Raw genomic sequence first — 25,290 nt, forward strand, 5'->3', positions numbered from 1 at the left:
GTGTGAGGTTTGTACACCCCATCACAGGTTGTCTTTATATTTTAAGATAAAAGAATATCATTCATTCCAGGTCAGAGTGAAGGCTGTTGGGTTGTGATGAAATCTGCAACTCGGTACACTGCTAAGAACAATAGAAATCAGAAATGGCCACTGATTTGGGGTGCCTGGATTTTTTGAGTTGTCAGCTCAGGACGCATTGGTCCTGATTTCCGATGTGCTGAAATCACCTACCACTACAATGGAAGCCAATGGAAATTCAACCCCTCTGAAAATCCAGCTCAAATTATGCTCCAAAACACTGATGCCCCCAAAATCAGTGGCCAGTTTGGAAAATATGTCTGAAGGTGTTTGACTTTATTTGGACCGACTGCCAGATGTTCTGAGCATCCACTGCTCCCATTAGCTTCACTGGGAGCTGTGCCTGCTCATCACCTCTGTCTCCCTCTTGGCATCACCTGAGACCTTTGCTTTAAACACTGAAAAAAGTTATCCACATCGAGAGCTATATTCTTCATCAAGTTTCAATTATTTTCCATCAGTTTCAATGACAGACATATTGTCCAGCATTAAAATAGCAATTTCTTCAAGGGCACCAGAAAAGGAAACAATAATTATGCATGGGCACTTTATTGTTCTTTTAGAGAGGGCCTGAAAGATTCTTCTTTTTTCTTTCGATAAAATATCTGCATATTTTTTTTAGTTTGGTTTTGTTTGCTACATCTCTTGGATGTCCTAACCTAGCAGTTCTCCTGTTTTCCATTTGCTTTTTTAAAAGGATTGGACCTTCTAATGTAAAAGGAAACAACATACATTTCAGGCCTTTCTTATTTATCATCAAGAAGCCAAAATGGTCACAAAAGCAATTTTTTTCTTTTTTGGATCACCTTTGAAAATTAGTGGTGCATTAGCTTGCTGGTTTGTCTGCACATGGGTTCAGAAGCTGTCAAGATTAGGGTGAAAGCATCAGGACTTGGCCAAAGGTATGTTTGATTAATCTCCAATTACAGCTCTATGACACTGTTTAATTATACTAATAAAATGCTGATGGGAAGGAGAAAGTGCTCTCACAAGGGACAGAAAGGTCTTCCTTTCAGAATGAAATCTGAAGGGTCTTTTCTCGCCTGGTTGTCCTTTTTAAGCTAATATGAAGTGATGGGTATGTTAGACAGAGATTTATCATTTAAAAAACCCCAGGAAATATGGAAGCAAAAATAATCCTAAAAATGCTGAATGTTGAGGATCCCCTCTCCCTGCATATAGCTGAACCTTGATTAAAATTAGCCAAAACACTGAGAGCCCCAACACTACAAGGAGAAACGGGTGTTACAACAATGGGTGTGAAATGTTTGTGAAATACCGTTGTGGGGTGTAGTGTAGTAGTAGCTGTGTCAGTCCCAAGATATTAGAGAGACAAATGGGGGTGGTGATATCTTTTATTGGACCAATTTCTGTTGGTGAGAGAGAGACAAGTTTCTTCTCTGTGGTTCAAAAGCTCATTTTTCTCACCAACAGAAGTTGGTCCAATAAAAGATATTACCTCACCCACCTTGTCAGTGACATTCAAGTCCTGTAAGACCTGATGTTCCTGTATAGGGCAAATGCATCCATGACAATACTTAAATGCTGCTCTTGATTATTAATTATCATCATCATTATTATTACCCTAGCACAGATTTAACTGTCATTGCAGAATTGGAGGGTGCTCCATGGCTTATCTAGGCATGGCGAAGATTGGTTAGACTTTTAAACAAAGAATAAAACCTATGCTCAGTGATTTCCCTGACTGTGCAGGAATGGTTAAATCTCACACATTTCAAGCTGTCTCTCCCATCATCTCCCTCCTTTTCCTCTGTCTCCATGTTAATTTTCACCCTTCCATTCATAAACCCCCCAACACATACACACACACGAGGGTGACCAGATGTCCCGATTTTATAGGGCCAGTCCTGATTTTTGGGTCTTTCTCTTCTATAGGCTCCAATTACCCCTCACCCTCATCCTGATTTTTCATACTTGCTGTCTGGTCACCCTAACACGCACACACACACACACTCTGAGAGAAAACCTTCTGAATAACCTCTGCCTCTTCTTCCCCACTTCTTCCCTGTGTCTGAGCCCCCTACCCCTTGGAGGTTTGCTCCCCTACCAGATGCCTGTTGGATCTGAGCAAAGAGCAAGGTGTTGTGCCTTCTTGGTTGTTAATATGCTAGTGAGAGGAACAAGAACTGTGTTACCAAGTGATCAAATTCTGCAGGGCTGTGAGATCTGAGGCTACACAAAGTGAGTGTACAATAAAAGTGGCAGCTCTGTAACTCACAGACACATGGGGGGTGAGGAGGGGCCACTTGTGCAGGGGAATTACTAGCCTGCCCACCTCCAGCACTTTCACTGTGTTCTCTCTCAATCAGTTGGTTCAGGAGCTGGTGTCAGCAGAGCCTGGGGCTGCCCTATGGGCTGGTTCCAGCCACTGCAGAAAGTCCTCCCTGGGCTGGGCATGTAGGGGGTTTAATTAAGGTCTCTACCCAGCACAGACCCCGCTGGGGAGCAGCAGCTACTCAGTCCTGGCTCCCGATCACCATGGAGGGAGCTGGAGGAATGATCCGGGACACTCAATCTTTGCTCCTGATCAGAGGAAAAAAGCAAGGGAAAAAAGAGAGAGCGAGAGAAATATCCCTTCTCCTTCAAGTAACCATGCACACACACACTCTACTTTAGGTGTGTGTGCACCCAATGCACTTGAGTCTGAGACTTTTGCCAGCAGTAACATTGAGCAATACCCGCATCCCTCATCCCTAGCTGGGGCATAAAAGGCGCAAGTCCACCACCTCCTTCTTAGTTCCTTCTCACTGCACTTGGAGAGAGTTGGAGCTCCCTATAGTTTTGCTAATGGTTAGCCAGGCTTTCAGTATTAATTCTGTAAATGGTTCTATAGTGGTGTTAGTTTAATTAGTTCTCATCATTAGTATAGTTTAGCTATAGACTTTAGTGTAAGTCCTGTGGATTTATTATGAAACATTTCTCAGGTTTTAAACACATGCAGGACTCTGTTCCCTGTCAAGAACAGGCACACAAGCTGTTTGATCTACCTAGGGGAAGGGCATGTGAGGGATCTGCACTTCTTCCCATTAGAACAAAAAATCACAGGGACTACCGTTAGAAAGTCTACTTAACGAAGAAGGCCATGCGTCCTTCATGTCCAGTGTTGGAACCGGATCAGAGTTTGCTGAATCCATGAGTAGTGGGCCCTGTGGTTGCCCAATCTCTAAATGCAAGTCATGTGAGAAACTGCGTTCCTCCTCCTCTAAGCATTCAAATTAATTTAATTAATTAAAATGCTATCAGGAATAAATCAGAAGTCAAACTAATTAAGATGAAGAAGGTTGATGGACAACAGAAGCAGAGTATACACCCAGAAGAGAGGATGTTCTAGGCTTCTTGAGAAGTAATAATCAAATCCCATCGCAGCATGGGAAACTTATCTCAGCCTCTTGCTCTGCTCCATTCCAGGAAATAATTTCGTTGTCTGCTTTAATAAAGCAGTTGTGTGCCCTCATGAGAGGGCCACTCCAGCCTTGCCTGGCTGTCTGAGATCCATGGCAAATGGCAGTGGTTTTATTTTTTGCCAAGCCCTCATTGGCACAAGGCTCTCTCACGTGTGGATTCTCTGATGCCGAATAAAGGCTGAGTTGTCACTGAAGCTTTTCCTACACTTGGGGCACTTATATGGTTTCTCTCCTGTGTGGATTCGCTTATGTTTAATAAAGGTTGATCGATCTGTGAAGCTTTTTCCACAGTCATAGCATTTATAGGGCCGCTCTCCCATGTGGATTCTTTGGTGGACAATGAGGTCTGAGCTCCGACCAAAGCTTTTCCTGCAGTCGGGGCATTTGTAGGGCTTCTCTCCTGTGTGGATTCTCCGGTGTTTAGTAAGCGTTGAGCTGTCACAGAAGCTTTTCCCGCATTCGGGGCATTTATAGGGCTTCTGTCCCGTGTGGGTTCTCTGGTGTTTAATAAGGTGCGAACTGTCACTGAAGCTTTTCCCACAGTCAATGCAATTGTAGGGTTTCTTGCCAGTGTGGATTCTCTGATGTTGCATAAGGTGTGAGCTCTGAATGAAACTTTTCCCACGGTCGGTACATTTATAACGTTTCTCTCCTGTGTGGAGTTTCCAATGTTTAGTAAAGGATGAGCTCGATCTGTATGTTTTTCCACAGATGTGGCACGTGTGAGGTTTTGCTCCCATATTGATTCTCTGCTGAATTGTGGCATCAATGAATTCCGTGAAATCTTCCCCAACAAGAGTGGATTTACCTTTCATTTTCCTTGGCTAGTTTCTCTGCTGTCTCTCTGGCCTGCTCTGACTCTCACAGCTGTCTCCCCTCCCAGATCTCTGGGAAATGTTCCCCTTGGATAGTCCCGAAACTGTCCTATGTGGTTCCACCTGTTCAGGACCTTCCTGCTGAGGATTCTCCTCCTCGTTCTCACTCACCGTCCCATCACCTGCTGGGGCAGATAGAGAATCCAGACAGGAGTCAGTCCCTGTGCTGGGAGACAGGGGACCTCAGAAAGGGGGGAACCAAAGTAACTACTGGGGAGATTGAAATATCAGGAATTGAATCTCCCAAACCCTTCCCCAGAGGAAAGAGAAAAGGTTCTGCCTCCACATCCCATTCAAACACTCAGAGGGAAAGAGCTACAGGCAGGTGTCCATCAGGGTGGTAGGAAGCAATGAGTGACATCTGCCAAGAGGATATGACACCTGCTAGGGGCCATCCTGTCTTGGGCAAAATGAGCTAGAAGCTGGGGAGCTCACAAGCCCTTTATGGGAATCCCAGCTGTTTCTTTCACTCAGTGATGGTTTCGGAGTCTGTTTCACCAAATTCTCACTTGTGTCGGCACCAGTCAGGCTGTCCTTTTCCTCAGGGCCTTGGAGAACTGGGACCCACACTTGCTGCATCAGAAAGATCACATCAGGTTTGGAAATGGAAAATCCTGTGCTAGAGGAAAAATGGTGAAAATAGGTCTCACTATAGAGAATACTTGCTGCAAAAATATTCCATGTGTTTAAACCCAGACCATTTGTAAACCACAGTTTCTGGACACCTCTCCTACTGTGGAAATTGAACTATTAACAACTCTGTTGGGAAAATAATACAGCCGAACAGTCATCATTGAAGAATTATACATAGTGACGCACTGTTATACTAAAGTGAGATATTTTAAATTCAGTCGGTCCAGATAACTTGCCCCAAGTTTAACATTTTCAGAAGCACCTATGGCTAATGTCTACACTAAAAGTGCTTCACCAATGTAGAAATACTGATCTGCCAGACCAATGATTCTCAACCTTTCTGGAGTACTGTACCCCTTTCAGGAGTTTGATTTGTGTTGTGTACTCCTAAGTTTCACTTCACTTAAAAACTACTTGCTTACTAAATCAGACATAAAAATACAAAAAGTGTCACAGCACACTGATACTGCAAAATTGCTGACTTTCTAATTTTTACCATATAATTATAAAATAAGTCAATTGGAATATATATATTGTATGTACATTTCAATGTGTGGTACATAGAGTAGTATAAACAAGCCATTGTCTGTATGAAATTTCAGTTTGTACTGACTTCGCTAGTGCTTTTTATGTAGCCTGTTGTAAAACTAGGCAAATATCTAGATGAATTGATGTACTCCCTGGAAGACCTCTAAGTACCGCAGCGGTACATGTTACCCCTGGTTAAGAACCACTGTGCTAGACCAACAAAGTGCTCCTGATGTCAACACAGCTATCCTAGCAAAGTTGTGCTTTGTACCAGGATAGCAAAACCATTTAAGAAGGGGGCATTGAATGTTGAACAAATTGATCTTTTCTGCCAAGTGTTTGGATTTAAATGGATATTAGGGCAACAAACCAATACAAATAGGTTTGAAGTGCATGAATAAAAATGACCTCCCTTCTTGGCCAAGAACATAGGGCCATATTTTTAAAGATATGTAGGTGCCAAGTGAGATTTTCAAAACCCTAAGAAAAGGAAATCATTATTCATCATAATAGTAATGCGTAGCTTTTGTCTAGCACTTTTCATCAGTAGATGTCAAAGTACTTTTTAAAAGAGGGCAGGATCATTATCCCCATTTTACAGATGGGGAAACTGAGGCACAGAGCAGTGAAGTGACTTGCCCAAGGTTATCTGGCAGGCAAATGGCAGAGGTCAGAGCAGAACCCAAGAGCATTAGTTCACTAATTTCAATGCTAGGTTTTTCTCAGGTTTACTTTTACCCTGGACAGTACTTCTTGTAGTAAGATTAGGCCCTGAAACATAAACCCTTGGGATCAGAGGCCTGGCATGAGGCCTGAGGCCTGAACTAAAGTAATGGTCAAGACTTTGCTAACGTAAAGCAAAGCTGTGAGCCAAAGGCAGGCCCTACTCACAGAAGCTGGGAAGAAGAAAGCTTCTAATTGCCATATACACATATATAAAAGATATCAAGTACTAGTAGGATGAATATGTGCTAGGATGGCACCAGAACATTCTGGTATGAACACATTCCACAGAGCTAATGAGGAACAGGCTGACCCATCCTAAAGACATGGTCAAAAGGATAATATGATGGATAGACTTGTTTGTTCGAACCAACATGTACCACGAGAGAGGCAGCAACCTAACATGTAGAGGGGTTGTACCTCAATGCATCAAGAGTGATGTGTAACTTGTTTGTACCTGTGTATAAGAATGCATCCCCGAGTGGATGTCTTTGTCTGACCTAGAGGGTCTGATTCCTGATTGCCTGTCCCCCCGCGCCATAATTTCCCACAGCTAGGACAATTTAAATCAATAAAAATAAAATGCTTTAAAATAAACATAGATACTATCTGTAAAAACTATAACAGAATAAAATTGACCTCTGCCAAGCCTATTTACCTGTCAGTGGGATGTGCTCTTATAAAGACACGGGATCCAAGACCTCTTAGACTTGATGTGTCTGATAAAACAAGCACATCTCTGTTCTCACTTTAATATTGAGAAGATCTACTTCTCACTCTGGAATCTGAGGGGGCGTCAGGGCTTGTCTCTGTGACTGTGGGAGGAAGTGGTAATGGGGTCAGATTTTTAAATGAAGAATTACTCCCCCCCCCACGTCCGGTCTCCCCTCTGTCACTCTTTATTCCCTCCCCCTAACTATGCAAATGGTTAAATCTGCTACATCTCACACTGCCTCTCCCCCCCTTCTCCATTTCTCATTTTTCCTCTTCTTCCCCTTCCCGATGCTCCCCCCACCCGCAGAGAAAAAGGAGACCCACACTGCGATCTGATCATGCCAGTGATTTCCCTACACCCCTCCCAGGGGGGGTGTACACCCCCCCTGAATTTCCCCAACACTCCCCCAAGTTTTGTGAGCTAGTTACATAGCAATTTAGTGACTGTTTGGAAATCTGAATTTAAACTGAAATATTAATACACACTTTGAAAGCTTATAGAGTGTATGATAAAATATGTGTATCTGAAAAAGTATAATAGATTTTAAAAGTATGAATATAGGCTAGCTTTCATACTTCCTTATACAGCTGTTGTTTTTTATGATGTCAGTGCATTCATTTCGGTGATGTTGGCCAATCTAATAATTTCAAATGATGATTTGTAAGCAAAGTCTAAATGAGCTCTACCTGACAGCTAGTGATGAGCTGGGGCTGTGGGGAAAGGCTTCAGAGCCACATTATATTTACATCCAAATCTAATCTACCTAGGTATCCAGCAAACAGATCTGTGTTGTCCAAGTGATAGATTTTGGCTGGGGTTGGGTTACAAACCACTTGAATGTGGGGGGAATGGGGGATGAAATGTTGCTCTTATTGTATGAGTAAAGGGCAGTAGAACTGTACTTAACCTGTGATGATTTGAAGGCATCAAAGAGGAGGGGGTGGGGACTGTCCCTCTCCACTATTTAAAGACAGAGCTGATTAGGCTTCCATAGAGAACCTTTTGTTCTGTTAAGTGACCACTGCAAGCTGAAACCGCTGACAATCAGGTCTAAGTGCTTAGTCCTGTTGTGGGGACAGTGTTCCCCTGTGGGTATAGTGTTTTGTGTAGAGAGACAGTCCAGACTGCACTAGCAGCGAGTGCGGTTCCCAACACTGAGAGCTCAGCTGAAATCACTGAGAGATGGTGCAAGAGACCAACTTGCAGAGGTCACAGTGGCAGGTGGCAGCAGAAGGTGACTGTGCAGGGCCATTGGCAACAGAGTGGTGGAGTGAACGGTGGCACAACAAACAGAGGTGGCCAGAGCGAACAGTGAGCAGCTGGAGGAACAGCAAGGTGCCTTCTTGGTCCCCACCTGGCAGATGTACTCACGTGAAAGCATCTCTGAACTCTGAGTCTCCACTGACCAAGGACAACACGGTGAGTGGAGTGCGATGGAGGAAATGAGGGGCATGTTAAATAAACATTTGTTTGTTGGACTATATTTTAGTCGGCTTTGCTCCAGAATGCTAGATTTGTGACTGGGAATGGAAACTTAAATAAATGTTTCCTAGTAGGCGAAGATTTTTTAAAATGCATTATTTGCCAAGGTGTTATCTCACACTGTTGTTATCTTGGGAGTTCATCTATGTGGGGAGTTTCTGTATTAAACATTTTTATTATTATTAATTTTTACATTAGAATGGCATACTGAGTCAGACCATGGTCCATATAGCCCAGTACCTGTCTTACAACAGTGGTCAATGCCAGGTGCTTCAGGGGAAGAACAGAACAGTAATCATCAAGTGACCATTCCCTGTTGACCATATGCCCACTTCTGGCAATCAGGCTAGGGACACTCAGAGCATGGTATTGCATCCCTCCCATCCTCTGGCTAATAGCCACAGATGGACTGTTTCTCGGATTTATCTAGTTCTTTTTATAATCCTGTTATGTTTTGTCTTCACAGCATCCCCTGGCAAGAGTCCCTGGGTTATTTTATATGTGTGAAGAAGTACTTCCTTTTGTTTTTTTAAAACCTGCTGCCTATTAATTTCATGGTAACTGCTAGTTCTTGTGTTATGTGAAGGAATAAATTTCTCTTCATTCAATTTTCTTTGCCATCCGGTCAAGAATTTGATGAGAGCCTCTATCATATCCCATCTAGTCATCTCCTTTTCTCTAGACTGAAATTCCCAGTCATTTTAAACTCTCCTCCTGTTTCATACCCTGATATTTTAGTTGCCCATCTCTGTACCTTTTTCCATCCAATATAATATTTTTAGGATGGGTGACCAGATCTGCACACACTATGTAAGGTGTGCACGTACCATGGATTTATATAGAGGCATATATGATTTTTCTGTCTTATCTATCCTTTCTGATGATGTTCCCAACATTGTTTGCTTTTTGTGACTGCTGCTGCACATTGAGCGGATGTTTTCAGAGAACTATCACAATACTCAAGATCTTTCATGAGAGTTAACAGTTTAATTCAGATCCACTCATTTTGTATTAATAGTTGAGATTGCTTCCAATGTGCATTACTTTGCATTTATCAACATTAAATTTCATCTGCCATTTTTGTTGCCCAGTCACCGAGTTTTATGAGAGCCCTTTTAATTCTTCGCAGTTCTGCCTGGGACTTAACTATCTTGAATAGTTTTGTATCATCTGCAAATTTTGCCACACTCATTGTTTATCCATTTTCCAGATCATTTTATGAATATGTTGAGCAGTAATAGTCCCAGTACCGACCCCGTCAGGATACCCTATTTATCTCTCTCCATTCTGACAACTGATAATATTATTCCTACACTTGTGATTTCCATCTTTTAACCAGTTACTGATCCATGAGAGGACTTTCCTCTTACTCCATGATGGCTTACTTTTCAAAAGTCAATTTAAATTAAATACTTTTTTTTAAATGTATATTTTTTTAGAAATCTAGACCTGTTATGTGTTTGGTGTAACTTGCATTATTCTTATGTTAAATTTGCATAATCCTAACAAAACATTTACTTTATTCATATCTCTTTTATTCATCTCATTGGTCCTGACACCCCCCCCCCATAAATGCGAACACCCCTCCTAATTTCAATTCCTGGGGAAACCACTGGATCATGCCCCCCTGCAGCTTCCCCCCACCCCCAACCTGTACAGCCCACCGCAGTTTTACCCTGAGCAGTAAGCACTTCCCGACAAGAAGCAGCTACTTTCTTGCAGCTCAGCTCCGTCCATAGATGCATCTATAAGGCGGGAGCAGATTTCTAAAGGGAGCTGAGGTTCCCGGGGGTCCCTTTGTGCAAAGTCACTTTCATCCCATTCCCAGCACTTTCTCTATTACCAGAAGTTGCCAGCTGAGGGGTCAATGCTCTGGCAGAGCCTAGAGTTACCTTCAAAACCTGCTTCCCTCTGAATTCCCTACTTTGCTGTTAGGGAGCAGACTCCTGTGAGCTGAGGATGCTCAGTAGCAGCTGCTGAAGCCTCTGTCCTCACTCTGCCCTTATTAGAAGCGGACTCTGCTTCCTGCAGTAAACAAGGGGCAAAGGGAGAAGAGAGGGCAAGCTGGAAGGGTTCCCAGCCCTCCAGGATTGTCCAGGAATCTCCAGGAGTTAAAGATTACTCTTTAATTAAAGAGTAGGCCATGTGATGAAACCTCTAGGAATACAGTAGAACCCCCGAGGGAATGTAGTCTGTGTGTAACTCTGAATGAAACATTATGGTTGTTCTTTCCAAAGTTTATAACTGAACATGGACTTAATACAGCTTTAAAACTTTACTCTGCAGAATAAAAATGCTTTTAACCATCTAAATTTAAACGAAACAAGCACAGAGACAGTTTCTTAACCGTGTCAATTTTTTTAAAAAAAACTTTCTCTTAATTTTTTTAGTACAAAAGAACGGCCACACTGGGTCAGACCAATGGTCCATCTAGCCCAGTATCCTGTCTTCCGACAGTGGCCAATGCCAGGTGCCCCAGAGGGAATGAACAGAACAGGTAATCACCAAGTGATCCATCCCCTGTCACCTATTCCCTGCTTCTAGCAAACAGAGGCTAGGGACACTGTCCCTGCCCATCCTGGCTAGTAGTTTATGTTTAACACAGTATTGTACTGTATTTGCTTTTGGGGAGGATTCTGCTGCTGCCTGATTGCGTAATTCCAGTTCCAAACGAGGTGTATGGTTGACCAGTAAGGTTGTCCTAATATCCAACCTAAACCTCCCCCACTGCAACTTGAGACCATTACTCCTTGTTCTGTCATCCGCTACCATTGAGAACAGTCTAGAATCTGATCCATCCTCTTTGGAACCCTCTTTCAGGTAGTTGAAAGCAGCTATCAAATCCCCCCTCATTCTTCTTTTCTGCAGACTAAACATCCCAATTCCTCAGCCTCTCCTCATAAGTCATGTGCTCCAGGCCCCTACTCATTTTTGTTGCCCTCTGCTGGACTCTTTACAATTTTCCACAATTCTTTTGTAGTGTGGGGCCCAAAACTGGACACACTACTCCTGATGAGGTCTCACCAATGTCGAATAGAGCAGGGAATGATCATGTCCCTCGATCTGCTGGCAAATGCCCCTACTTGTTACAGCCCAAAATATCGTTAGCCTTCTTGGCAACAAGGGCACCCTGTCGACTCATATCCAGTTTCTCATCCACTGTAACCCCTAGGTCCTTTTCTGCAGGACTGCTGCCTAGCCACTCGGTCCCTAGTCTGTAGCAGTGAATGGGATTCTTCCATCCTAAGTGCAGGACTCTGCACTTGTCCTTGTTGAACTTCAACAGATTTCTTTTGGCCCAATCCTCTGTATCCTATCCCTATCCTCCAGCATATCTATCACTCCTCCCAGTTTAGTGTCATCTGGAAACTTGCGGAGGGTGCAATTTACGCATCCTCCAGATTATTAATGAAGATATTGAACAAAACCAGCCCTGGGACTGACCCCTGAGGCACTCCACTTGATACCGGCTGCCAACTAGACATGGAGCCATTGAGCCTGACGATCTAACCAGCCAGGTTTCTATCCACCTTATGGTCCTTTCATCCAGCCCATACTTCTTTAACTTGCTGGCAAGAATACTGCAGGAGACCGTATCAAAAGCTTTGCTAAACCCCAGGATAGGGAGGAACAGAGAGGATCAAAGTTACCAAAGCCAATCTCATGATTTTTTGATAAAGCGGACTCATAATTTTTGAACATTTAGCATTGGCAATATTGCCACAGATTGGGTGAGCTGTCTGGAGTGATTGCCCAGATACGGTATAGGTTGGCAGAGGTGCTTGTGTTCCTCACTGGATGGTCCGTCTCAGCCTCCCCCATCCCACAGGGCTGTGGTGTTAAAGGTGCAAGGTACCCCCAATGCCTAGACAAGAGAGCGCTTCTTGATCTGTAACATTGTCTTGAGCTGTCTAAGGAGATTTGATTCAGAGAAATATTTGACACAGATGCCCTCCTAAATTTGTTCATATGCTACTGGAGTTTAAAATTCCTTGCTAGTTTACAAAGATGTATGTCTGCACATGGCCTCATTGCAGCTCACAAGTGGGTCTTATTCTGCTATTTTGATTGCCTGAATGGCACGCCCCCTCCTGTAATCTGCTGTAAATGTAGTTTCACTCCTCCATTTATTTATTTTTAGAATGGTATTTTCATTACTCTTTTTTTTCTTGTCATGCCATCATTTACCTTGGTTAACACTGTGCCAACTATGCTACTTATATGTATGGTTTTATAGTGAATAATCACAGAAAACAATGACTGATGCTAGTAGCTAAGCAATCGCCTCACATAATGGTTTCTAGTATAACATTGCCTATGCTCTTACTGTGATTTTGTTTTAATGTACAATTTTCATTTCAAAATGTTTGTTCTTCCAGTAGCAAGTTTTTTTATGACTTCAAGGCTGCCATCAAAAACTTCTTCCATTTCTTTTGACCCACCAAGGAGGACTGCCTTTCTCAGCTATTTATTTTGCCTCTTTCTCTCTAGCACCTTAGGGCTTGTCTATGCTAGAAAGTTTTACCAGTTATACGGGTGTATCTATACCAATCTAATTCCCCATGCGGGCACTCTCATTACAATATAAGAGTGCCTTTCTTTGGATTAATCTGGGGCTGTCAATTAACTGCAGTTAAGTCACATGATTAACTCAAAAAAATTAATCGCAATTAATCACAGTTTTAATCACACTGTTAAACAATAGAATACCAATTCAAATTTATTAAATATTTGGGATGTTTTTCTACATTTTTAAATATTCGATTTCAATTTGCAATACAGAATACAAAGTGTATAGTGCTCACTTTATATTTATTACAAATATTTGTGTTGTCAGATGTGTGTTGTCAGATGCTACCGGTGTGGTGCTCTGCTCTCTCCTTGTTGGTATCACTCGGCTGCGTGCATGTGTTCCCTCTGTGTGCTGCCCCAGCTCTGTGCAGCTAGCTGACACAGCAGACCCGAAGACAACCCCCAAGACCACAGAGTCTAGTAAGGTACGAAGGCACGTTGACCAGGTTTATTGCCGTATTGGATACAATAATAGTTCCCTGTAGGTTTCTTAGCCTAATTCAGGGCATACTACAAATACGTACCCACGGTCAATGGACTCGGCTCAGTCAGTGGCGGGACTTTCCACTGCCCCCTCAGCCGGACAAAGACATCGCCCCAGGGATACATTCTTATACACAGGTACAAACAAGTTACACATCACTCCTGACGTATTGAGGTGCAACCTCTCTACGTAGCAAGATACAACCCCTCTACGTAGTAAGGTGCCGATCTCACTTGTACATGTTGGTTTGAACAAAACAACTCTATCCATCATCATTACCCTTGGCCCTGTCATTGGGTGGGTCAGTGCCTGGTTTCTTGTTATCTGTGTGGAAATGTGCAGGTATGTGAATGTTCTGATCTCTAGTGTTCAGTACCTTTTAGGTACGGTATCTCCTTGCAGCATCAGCCCTTTCCTTGCCAGCTTCTGTGAGCAGGGCCTGCCTCTGGCTCACAGCTTCAACTTTGGTTTATGTTAGAAAGTCTTGAACCATTTCTTTTTAGTTCAGGCCTTAGGCCTCATACCAGGCTCTGATACCAAGGTTTATGTCTTAGGGCCTCCTCTTACTACATTTGCACTATAAAAGGAGTAAACAAGAAGCAGTATTTTTCAATTCACCTCATACAAGTACGTAATGCAATCTGTATCGTGAAAGTGCAACTTACAAATGTAGATATTTTTGTTAAGTAACTGCACTCAAAAACAAAACAAAACAATGTAAAACTTTAACGCCTACAAGTCCACTCAGTACTACTTCTTGTTCAGCCAATCATTAAAACAAACAAGTTTGTTTACATTTGCAGGAGATGATGCTGCCCACTTCTTATTTAACAATGTCACCTGAGAATGAGAACAGGCATCTTAGCATGGCACCGTGTACCAACATTGCTAGGTATTTATGCGCCAGATACGCTAAACATTTGTATGCACCTTCATGCTTTAGGCTACCATTCCAGTAGGCTCATGCTTCTATCAATTATGCTGCGTAACAAAAAAAAAAAAAAAAAGGCATTAATTAAATTTGTGACTGAACTCCTTGGGGAGAATTGTATGTCTCCTGCTCCATTTAATCTGCATCCTGCCATATATTTCGTGTTATGGCAGTCTCAGATGACAACCAAGCACATTTTTGATTTAAGAACACTTTCACTGCAGATCTGACAAAACACAAAGAAGGTACCAATGTGAGATTTCTAAAGATAGCTATAACACTTGACCCAAGGTTTAAGAATCTGAAGTACCTTCCAAAATCTGAGAGGGATGAGAGGTGGAGCATGTTTGCAGGAGTCTTAAAAGAGCAACATTCCAATGCAGAAACTACAGAACTCGAACCACCGAAAAAGAAAATCAACCTTTTGTTGGTGGCATCTGACTCAGAGGATGAAAATAAATATGCATCAGTCCACACTGCTTTGGATTGTTATTGAGCAGAACCCTTCATCAGCATGGAATGGTGGGCAAAGCATGAAGGGACATATGAATCTTTACCATATCTGGCACATAAATAACTTGTGACGCTGGCTACAACAGTGCTATGTGAATACCTGTTCTCATTTTGAGGTGACATTGTAAATAAGAAGTGGGCAGCATTATCTCCTGCAAATGTAAACAAACTGGTTTGTCTGAGTGATTGGCTGAACAAGAAGTAGGACTGAGTGGACTTGTAGGGTCTAAAGTTTTACATTGTTTTTGAGTGTAGTTATTTTTTATACATAATTCTAATTTGTAAGTTCAACTTTCATGATAGAGATTGCACTACAGTACTTAGGTGATTTTTTTTCTTCTTTACAGTGCAAATATTTGTAATAAAAATAAATATAAATTGAGTACTGTACACTTTGTGTTCTGTGTTGTAATTGAAATCAAAATATTTGAAAATGTAGAAAACATCCAAAATATTTAAATATATGGTGTTCTATTATTGTTTAACAGAGTGATTAATCACATGATTAATTTTTTTAATCATTTGACAATCCTAGTTTAATGCCCTTTCAAAGTGACATAAAGCAAATCAAAGAAAGAAACCCTGATACCAGAATAACACACAGCAAACTATACTGGAATAAAGAATGTTGGCTTCAACCCACACCTTAACTCAGTGGTTCTCAACCAGGGGTACCCAGAGATCTTCCATGGGGTACATCAACTCATCTAGATTTTGCCTAATTTTACAGCAGGCTACATGAAAAGCACTAGCAAAGTGAGTTCAAACTAAAATTTCATACAGACAATGACTTGTTTATAGTGCTTTATATACTATATGTTGAAATAGAAGTAAAATATTTATATTCCAATTGATTTATTTTATAATTATATGGTAAAAACAAGAAAGTCAGCAATTTTGCAGTATCAGTGTGCTGTGACTCTTTTGTACTTTTATGTCTGGTTTTGTAAGCAAGTAGTTTTAAGTGAGATGAAACTTGGGGATAGGCAAGACAAATCAGACTCCTGAAAGGGGTACAGTATTCTGGAAAGGTTGAGAGCCACTGCCTTATCTTATTCTAATATAAATTTCCTTTATAGACTAGCCCTTAAGAGCTTTGTCATATAATCACTTGTGTGTAGAACTTACTTCCCAAATACTCATCAAGGGCACTATACGATCTTGTTTGAAATATTCAGACTATAAAGCAGGTTTTCCAGACCTTGAATCATTGTTGTAGCTCTTGTCTGAACTGTTCTGAACAATATCCTTTTGAAGTGTGAACAGAATTGGATGTACTGTTCCTATATTGGTCTCATCTATGCCATATACACCACCTCCTTGTTCCTATTCACCATTTCCCTTCTTTATACGTTCGAGGATCAAATTAGACTTTTTGGCCACAGCCACATTTCATACTGGGATCTTATGTTGAGTTGCTTGACCATGACCCCTAAAGCCTTTTCAGGAGCACCTGTCTCCACCCCCATTCTGTAGGTAGGGCCTGAATTCTTTGGGGCAGACTTGGGCCTTTCAAATGCACCTAAGCTGGTGCAATCAGAGTTAAGCAAATAACCCACTTAGGTGCTTTTGAAAACCATAGAAATGTAAAAAGGGGGTGGGATATTGAGAGGTCCTCTAGTCCATCTCCCCATGCTGAGGCAGGACCAAGCAAACCTAGTCCATCCCTAACAAGTGTTTTTGAAAACCTTCAGGGATGGGGTTTTCACAGGCTCCCTTAGAAGCCTCTTCCAGAGCTTAACTACCCTTTTAGTTAGAAAGTTTTTCATAATATCTAATCTCTTGGGTTGCAGATTAAGCCAATGGCTTCTTCTCCTGCCTTCAGTGGATATGGAGAACAATTGTTCATCATCCTTTTTATAACACTCTTAACATATTTGAAGATTATCAGGTCCCCACTCAATCTTCTGCTCTCAATACTAAATATTTTGAGGGGTTGTGTTTTTAACCTTTCCTCGTAGGTCAGAGAAAAAACTAAGGTTTAGAAAATATCTTCCGAACTCTCTCCAATCTGTTCACATATTTCTTAAAGTGTGGTGCCCAGCTCTGGACACAGTACTCCAGCTGAGGCCTCACCAGTGCCAAATGGAGTGGGAACATTGTCTCCCATGTCTTACATATGACACTCCTGTTTAATGCACCCCAGAATGGTATTAGCCAGTTTTGCAACTGCACCACACTGTTGGCTCATATTGAATTTTTGATCCACTATAACTCCCAGATCCTTTTCAGCAGTTTTACCACCATCCTAGCCAGTTAGTCTCCATTTAGTATTTGTGCACTTGATATTTTTTTTTTCTTCCTAAGCGTTGATTTCAGACCAATTCTCTAATTTGTCAAGGTCATTTTGAATCATAATCCTGTCCTCCAAAGTGCTTGGGACTCTTCCCAGTTTTGTGTCATCTGCAAATTTTATAAGCACACTCACTCCATTATCCAGTCATTACACGCCACTAGGCAACTGAGTCTTTAGGCACCTAAACAGACATTTGAAAATCTGTCCCTTTGTTCTTAGGCATAGGACCTTGTATTTGACTGTATTAAAACATATTTTGGTTTGACTGAGCCCAATCTACCAAGCAATCCAGATCGTTCAGCAGGGCTGCCCTACTCCTCCAGCCTTTCTGTCACAACGTTATACCATTTGTGGATATTTGCTTCCAGATCACTGATAAATATTAAATAGCATCAAGCCGAGTACCAATCTCAGTGGAATCCCACTAAAAATATGCCCATCTGATGATGATTCCCCATTAACTACTGAATTTTATACAGCAATTGTCAACGGAGGTTGGTTTTCTGCAGCAGGCAGAGATACACTCAAGGGAGAGCATGGACAAAGGAAAGGACATCCAATAGATGATGCTGAACTGGATGCAAAGGCAAACAGCTGTGCTGGAGATCACTGTGGTACTATATTCATGGCCAGCACCCCAACCTTGCCATGTCCTGCAGTTTGTGAACACAGATACTGAGAGCCCCCTAAATCACAGTCCTTGTCCATGTTATTTCACCCACCATGACAAGAACAGGGAGTGGGGAGCCTTCAGATGACAATGGCCACACACTTCTCCAAGCTGATGGGAACTCTGATGTTGGTGCTGTTGCTGCAGGTCTGGGGTGAGCCCTACACATCTCTCTAAGAAAGAAATCTTCTGCAGCCTGACATTCTGGCCCACCTTCTTCCACCTATAGACATAGGCGCCAACTCCGTGGGTGCTCCAAATTGGTGGGTGCTAAGCACCCACCGGTAGTTCCCCGTGGCCCCCCTGCTCCAGCTCACCTCCGCCTCCTCCACGAGTGCCCCGCCGCATCCTGCTTCTCCCCCCTCCCTCCCAGCGCTTGCTCTGCGACACAGATGATTTGTGGGGCAGGGAGGGAGGGGGGAGGAGGGGGAACGGTGTGTGCTGGGGGAAGATGTGGGGCCGGGGTGGGGATTTGGGGAAGGGATCCAATAGGGGCAGGGAGGGGGCGGAGTTAGGGCGTGGACTTGGGGATGGGGTTGGAATGGGGTCAGGGTCAGGGACGGAGATGGGGTGGAGTCAGGGTGGGATCAGAGGTGGGGGCGCATGGGCACCCACCAGCGCCGGAGAAAGTTGGCGCTGCTGCTGAAATAAATTTGTTAGTCTCTAAGGTGCCACAAATACTCCTGTTCTTTTGAGGATACAGACTAAGGCCTTGGCTACAGTGGCACTTTACAGCGCTGCAACTTTCTCGCTCAGGGGTGTGAAAAAAACACCCCCCCTGAGTGCTGCAAGATACAGCGCCGTAAAGCACCAGTGTAAACAGTGCCACAGCGCTGGGAACGCGGCTCCTAGCACTGCAAGCTAAACCCCATGAGGAGGTGGAATACGTGCAGCGCTGGGAGAGCTCTCTCCCAGCGCTGGTGCTGCGACCACACTCACACTTCAAAGCGCTGCCGCGGCAGTGCTCCAGCAACAACGCTTTGAAGTTTCGAGTGTAGCCAACCCTTAACACAGCTGCTACTCTGAAATCTGCCAATAGATGTATCACCATAGCCTCCCTGTGGCTATCTCTCAACTCTTTGGATCCTGGCACTTGATAGCGTTTCCTCCATGTTGCTTGACAAACAATTTGAAAAATGTTTCTGACGTGCAAAAATCAGATGAATTATGGGATGTCAGAAGATGGGAGTTTGTTAGTTTGAGTAAGTCATAGAATCATAGAATATCAGGGTTAGAAGGGACCTCAGGAGGCCATCTGGTCCAACCCTCTGCTCAAAGCAGGACCAATTCCCAACTAAATCATCCCAGCCAGAGCTTTGTCAAGCCTGACCTTAAAAACCTCTAAGGAGGTAACCTATTCCACCTCTCTAGGTAACCTATTCCAGTGTTTCACCGCCCTCCAAGTGAAAATTTTTTCCCAATATCCAACCTAAACCTCCCCCACTGCAACTTGAGACCATTACTCCTTGTCCTTGTCCCAGAATTCCAACAGGTTCTGGTAGACATCTCACTATGGGTCACAAGAAAAATACCTCAGTATATAAAGTCTAGTACTTTTTTCCCCTATAGTTACGCCAGTACAGTTACAGAAGAAACACATGTATCAGAAAATCTTTTCCATGTTCACAGATTCTATCCCTTTCCAGTTCCAGTTCCACAAACTGGATTCCCTTTGCAGCCCAGTGGCTTTAATTGCATTGTGATCTCCTTTTCACCCATCCTTACCACTGGTTTGTACAAGCTGCAGATAATTTTATTATGGAATCTCTTGTTGCTATTGCTTTTGCTCCACACTCAGGCGAACATATATATTTAGATTCCAGGGAATTAGCTTCAGTGTATTTACAATTGTAATTCTGAAATAAACTTTTTGATAGTTTTGTGCTAAGTGCTTGTTGTCTAAAAATGAAATTTCAAACTAATTTCAATGGAACTACAGTGTATTTAATAGACCTAGATTCTAAATGTAGAAGGATCAAGCACAAGTAATTGGCTCAGGGATTTTATCGCCTTATTACAGGACTTTTGTAGTGGATACACATATCAGAAAGGACAACTGCAGACCCATAACAGTGAAAGCATGTAACTCCACTGGTAATAATCAATAGTTCAGTCATCTAGTTAGTCATTTTAAATCTATGAATTCATGATCAATACAGGGAATAAAAAGCAGAACTCCAGTGTAATTATACGGGCTAGATTATAAAATATAAAATAAACCTTTAAAGAGACTTTCCCAGAGGTCCCATTTCATTACATAGAGGCCCATCTTCACATTCTTGACATCTCCTGATAAAGGTCTCAGAGTTTGAGAAACTGGGATCCACTCCTCTTCAGTCAAAGCAAGAACGTCACAAATAAACCACCATCCCAACTCGGTGCTCAGAGCCCAAGTATCATTGCATTTCTGACCTAACTGAGTCCATCTCTGCTCCTGAATGTATCAATTAACTAAAACAGTATCAAGAATAAATCAAAGTCACAGCACACAAGATAAGGATGGTTCTAGGTCTGTATCAACAAACTTCAGTGCAGGAGCTGATCAAAGGACGTTCAGAGCTTCTTGAGTCGTAATAATCAAATCTCATCACAACATGGAAATCTTATCTCTGCCTCTTGCTTTGCATGACTCTGTTCTAGGAATGTGATTTCATCATCTACTTTAATAGCTACTGCATGTCCTCATTAGATGGCCAGTACTGTCTTACCTGACCCTCTGATATTCGTGGGAATTAGCCACGTTGTTGTTCACTTCATCCATCTTCTAGGGTTTCTCTTCTGTGTGGATTCTCTAATGCCTGATGAGGGATGAGCTGTCACGAAAGCTGTTCCCACAGTCCAAGCATTTAAAAGATCTCTCTCCTGTGTGGATTGTCCAATGTCTATTAAGGTGTGAGAGACGACCGAAGCTTTTCCTGCACTCAGGGCATTTGTAGGGCTTCTCTCCTGTGTGGATCCTTTGATGCGTAATAAGGTTTGAGCTGTCACTGAAGCTCTTCCCACAGTTGGGGTATATATAGGGTTTCTCTCCCTTATGGGTTTTTTGATATGAAATAAGGTGGGAGCTCAGACTAAAGCTTTTCCCACACTCATTGCATTTGTAGGGTCTCTCCCCCATATGGATTCTCTGGTGTTTAGTGAGGTCTGAGCTCTGGCTAAATATTTTCTCACAGTCAAGACACTTATAGGGCTTTTCTCCAGTGTGCATTTTCTGATGTGTCATAAGGATTGAGTTGTAACCAAAGCTTTTCCCACACTTGGGGCATTTATAGGGCCGTTCCCCTGTGTGGATTCTCTGGTGTATAAGAAGATTGGACTGCTGATTGAAGCTTTTTCCACACTCAGAGCATCTATAAGGTTTCTCACCGGTGTGGATTCTCTGATGTCTAATAAGGTTGGAGCGCTGATTGAAGCTTTTTCCACACTCAGAGCATCTATAAGGTTTCTCACCGGTGTGGATTCTCTGATGTCTAATAAGGTTGGAGCGCTGATTGAAGCTTTTTCCACACTCAGAGCATCTATATGGTTTCTCCTTGGTGTGGGTTCTCTGATGTGAAATAAGGTGTGAGCTGCGGCTGAAGCTTTTCTCACAGTCTAGACACTTATACGGTTTCTCTCCTGTGTGCATTCTCTGGTGAGTAATAAGGGCTGATTTCCAAAGGAAGCTTCTCCCACAGTCACTGCATAAATTCAGTTCCTCTCCAAAGGCGATTCTCTGTAGTACAGGCTCTTTGGTTTCTTTGAACCCTCTGCTCCTGTGAGTGGATTCACACTGGATCTCCCCTGCTTGATTTCTCAGCTGCCTCTCTGGCCTGCACTGACTCTGACAGGCTTCTCCCTGCTCAGGATTCTGGAAAACTTTCCCTGTGGTTCTACCTGATAATGTCATCTGTGGTCCCACCTGCTCAGAATCTTCCTTCTTTTTCTCACTCACCGTCCCATCACCTGCTGGGATAGAAAGAGAATCCAGACAGGAATCAACTACTGTGCTGAGGGGGAAGGGAATAGCAAAGGGAGGGAAAAAACTAACTAATTACTGGGGACTTAAAAGAAATCAGGAAGAAAAAATCCCCACCCACCGCAACTCTGTTTCAAAGGAGGGAGAGGAAGGGACAATTCAACCTCCTATCCCATCTGAATATAGCTGAGGATTGGTGAAAACTCATCAGTGATGTCTGCCAAGGGGATATAACTGAATTGTTTTTGGGTCAGTTTCACCAGTTCCTCTCCTGTATGTGTGTCTTTTAAGATCCCCTTTTCCTTGTAGCCCTGGAGATTGGGAACCACAGACACCAGCTTCTGAATTCCCCTGGGGGTGCTCATCCCCTACTTAGCCCTGGCCCCACCCCTACTCCACTCTTCCCCAAGGTCCCATCCCTGACCCGCCTCTTCCTACCCCACCCCCGGCCTCGCCCCCCGCTTCCCCAAGGCTCCACCCCCACCATGCCTCTTTATGCCCCCTCCCCTGAGCCCATCTCATCCCCATGCCTCCCCCCTCCCTCCCAGTGCCTCCTATACACTGCAGAATGGCTGTTCTGCAGTGTTCAGGAGGCACTGGAAGGGAGAGAGGAGTTGATGGGCGGGGCTGCCTGTGGGCGGGAGGGGGGAGCTTGGCTGATGGTGGGTACTAAGCATCTGCTAATTTTTCTCCGTGGATGCTCCAGCCCTGAAGCACCCATGGAGTCAGCGCCTGTGTCGGGGACCCATGGCTCCTGCCCTCATTCCAGCTGGGAGATCAGGTCAGGTATGAAAAATGGAAATCCTGCACAGGGGGTCAAGGGAACAAGTGTTTGATCTTGTTCATTAAGCTCAGTGCTGTTACTGCTTCCAGTGCAAGGATCTGAGTAACCTACCCTGAAAGGATCCTTCCTTTTCCCAATCCCAGCCTACAGGGACTGAGCTATAAATTATACAAGATCACATGACACACTGATCTGGAGCAAGGGTTCATCCACTCTGTCTAGGGAATGGCCCTAACTTACTCCCTGGGAAGCAGAGAAGAGTTGCTACCCTCTCTAGGTATCTGGCATGGGCACCGACTCCACTGTTACTCCGGGGCTGGAGCACCCACAAGGAAAAATTGGTAGGTGATCTGCACCCACGGGCAGCTCCCTGCCCTACCTCCCTGGCCCCAGCTCATCTCTGCCTCCATCTCCTCCTCTGAGCGCGCAGTGTGCCCGCTTTTTCCCCCTAGCTCCCAGGGCTTGCTGCTTCAAAACAGCTGTTTTGCATGACAAACACTGGGAGGGAGCGGGGAGGAGGGGGAACACGGTGTGCTCAGGGGAGGAGGTGGGGCTGGGGTGGGGACTTTGGTGAAGGAGTTGGAATGGGGGCAGGGCAGGGCAAAGGGGGAGTCAGGGCAGGGCCCGGGGGTGGGGTCGAGCATCCACCGGAGCGAGGAAAAGTTGGCGCCTATGATATGAGGTACAACTAAGTCTCCATCACTGCCAATTAGCCCCCATTCTGTTTCAGTGTTTTGCTGAATAGGCATGGCTTGCTGAACTTGGTTGTGAGTCCAGAGACACGATTAACTGGATATCTGGCCAATGTAGAAACCTGCAAACAGAGATTAACAGATTTCAAGGCCAAAAGGGACCATTATCATCTAGTCTGATCTCCTTCATAAGAGAACCTCACCCAAAGATTCCTGTATCAACCCGTCTCTTGTGGCTGAGTCAGACTGTGGATTTTTTTGAAAAAGGCATCCAATGTTGATTTAAAGACCTCAAATGATAGAAAGTCCACCATATCGCTGCGAAATATAATGCAGTGATTAATTACCATAATGACTGTTAAACATATTTACAACCTGAATTTATCTAGACAAATTTTCCAGCCACTGGGCTTTTGTTTACTAGATTAAAGAACCTTCTGCTCTCACAAATCTCCTTGCTATGATCCAGTCACTTAACCTCCTCTTTGATAAGCTAAACAGATTGAGCTTCTTAAGTCTCCCATTACAAAGCAGGATTTCCATCATTCTCTTATCTAAACCCCATCAAATTTGTCAGCATTTCTTTTTTGACACAATATCCAGTAATGGTCTCCTTAATGCTGTATAGTGAAGTACTCCACCTCCCTATTCCTACTCGATATTCCCCTGCTTATACTGCCATGGCTCATGTTAGCTGTCATACCTACAACATCCTAGTGGGAGATCATGTTCAGTTACTTTCCATCATGACCCCTTAAATCAGGTTCAGAGTCACTGCAGTCCAAAGTCTCTCCAGAGCAGCAAGTATAGATGCTATCTAATACACAATCAGAAATTTAGGGCTCGATGGGACCTCAAGAGGTCATGAAGTCCAACCCCCTACACTGAGTCAGGACCAAGTTACCAAGACCATCCCTGACAGGTGTTTGTCTAACCTGTTCTTAAGAATCTTAAATTACAGGGAATCCACAATCTACCATGGAACCTTTTTCAATATTTTACTATTCTTTTAGTTAGAAAGTTTCTCCTAATATCTACCTTAAACGTCCATTGTTGCAGATTAAGCCTGTTTCTACTTGTCCTACCTTAAGTGGCTACGCAGGTGGTGTCGGAGAGAAGGCTTTGGATTCTTTGACCATGGGATGGTGTTCCAAGAAGGAGGAGTGCTAGGCAGGGAGGGGCTCCACCTAAGAAAGAGAGGGAAGAGCATCTTCGCAAGCAGGCTGGCTAACCTAGTGAGGGCGGCTTTAAACTAGGTTCACTGGGGGAAGGAGACCAAAGCCCTGAGGTAAGTGGGGAAATGGGATACCGGGAGGAAGCACGAGCAGGAGAGTGCAAGAGGGGAGGACTCCTGTCTCAGATCGAGAAAGCGGGACAATCAGCGAGTTATCTTAAGTGCCTATACACAAATGCAAGAAGCATAGGAAACAAGCAGGGAGAACTGGAAGTTCTGGCACAGTCAAGGAACTATGATGTGACTGGAATAACACAGACTTGGTGGGATAACTCACATGACTGGAGTAGTGTCATGGATGGATAAAAACTGTTCAGGAAGGACAGGGCAGAAAACGTGGGGGAGTTGCACTGTATGTAAGAGAGCAGTATGACTGCTCAGAGCTCCGGTATGAAACTGCAGAAAAACCTGAGAGTCTTTGGATTAAGTTTAGAAGTGTGAACACGAGTGATTTCATGGTGGGAGTCTACTATTGACCACCAGACCAGGGGGATGAGGTGGACGAAGCTTTCTTCCGGCAACTAGCAGAAGTTACTAGATCGCAGGCCCTGGTTCTCATGGGAGACTTTAATCACCCTGATATCTGCTGGGAGAGCAATACAGCGGTGCACAGACAATCCAGGAAGTTTTTGGAAAGTGTAGGGGACAATTTCCTGGTGCAAGTGCTTGGGGAACCAACTAGGGGCAGAGCTCTTCT

General features: G+C 43.6%; 2 protein-coding genes across 3 annotated transcripts in view; one reads left to right on the forward strand and one right to left on the reverse strand.

Annotated features, from left to right (window-relative positions):
* The window catches only part of LOC116824943 (uncharacterized), a 480,271-nt gene that overhangs the window by 34,438 nt on the left and 420,543 nt on the right, over positions 1 to 25,290 (forward strand).
* The window catches only part of LOC116824953 (uncharacterized), a 56,960-nt gene that overhangs the window by 17,331 nt on the left and 14,339 nt on the right, over positions 1 to 25,290 (reverse strand). The window contains exons 1-3 of one of the 2 annotated variants that reach the window (XM_075072017.1): positions 23,316 to 23,477; positions 20,942 to 21,870; positions 3,654 to 4,225 (exon numbers count right to left, since the gene is read on the reverse strand). The exons of the other annotated variant lie outside the window; for it this stretch is intronic. Of the exons in view, the coding sequence (XP_074928118.1) occupies positions 3,654 to 4,225; positions 20,942 to 21,814 (1,445 nt within the window). The 5' untranslated portion in view covers positions 21,815 to 21,870; positions 23,316 to 23,477. Of the gene's footprint in view, positions 1 to 3,653; positions 4,226 to 20,941; positions 21,871 to 23,315; positions 23,478 to 25,290 lie in introns of those variants that run through there. 2 annotated transcript variants of the gene reach the window in all.

Source organism: Chelonoidis abingdonii, chromosome 13, assembly GCF_003597395.2.
Source record: "Chelonoidis abingdonii isolate Lonesome George chromosome 13, CheloAbing_2.0, whole genome shotgun sequence".
NCBI classification, from domain to species: domain Eukaryota; kingdom Metazoa; phylum Chordata; order Testudines; family Testudinidae; genus Chelonoidis; species Chelonoidis abingdonii.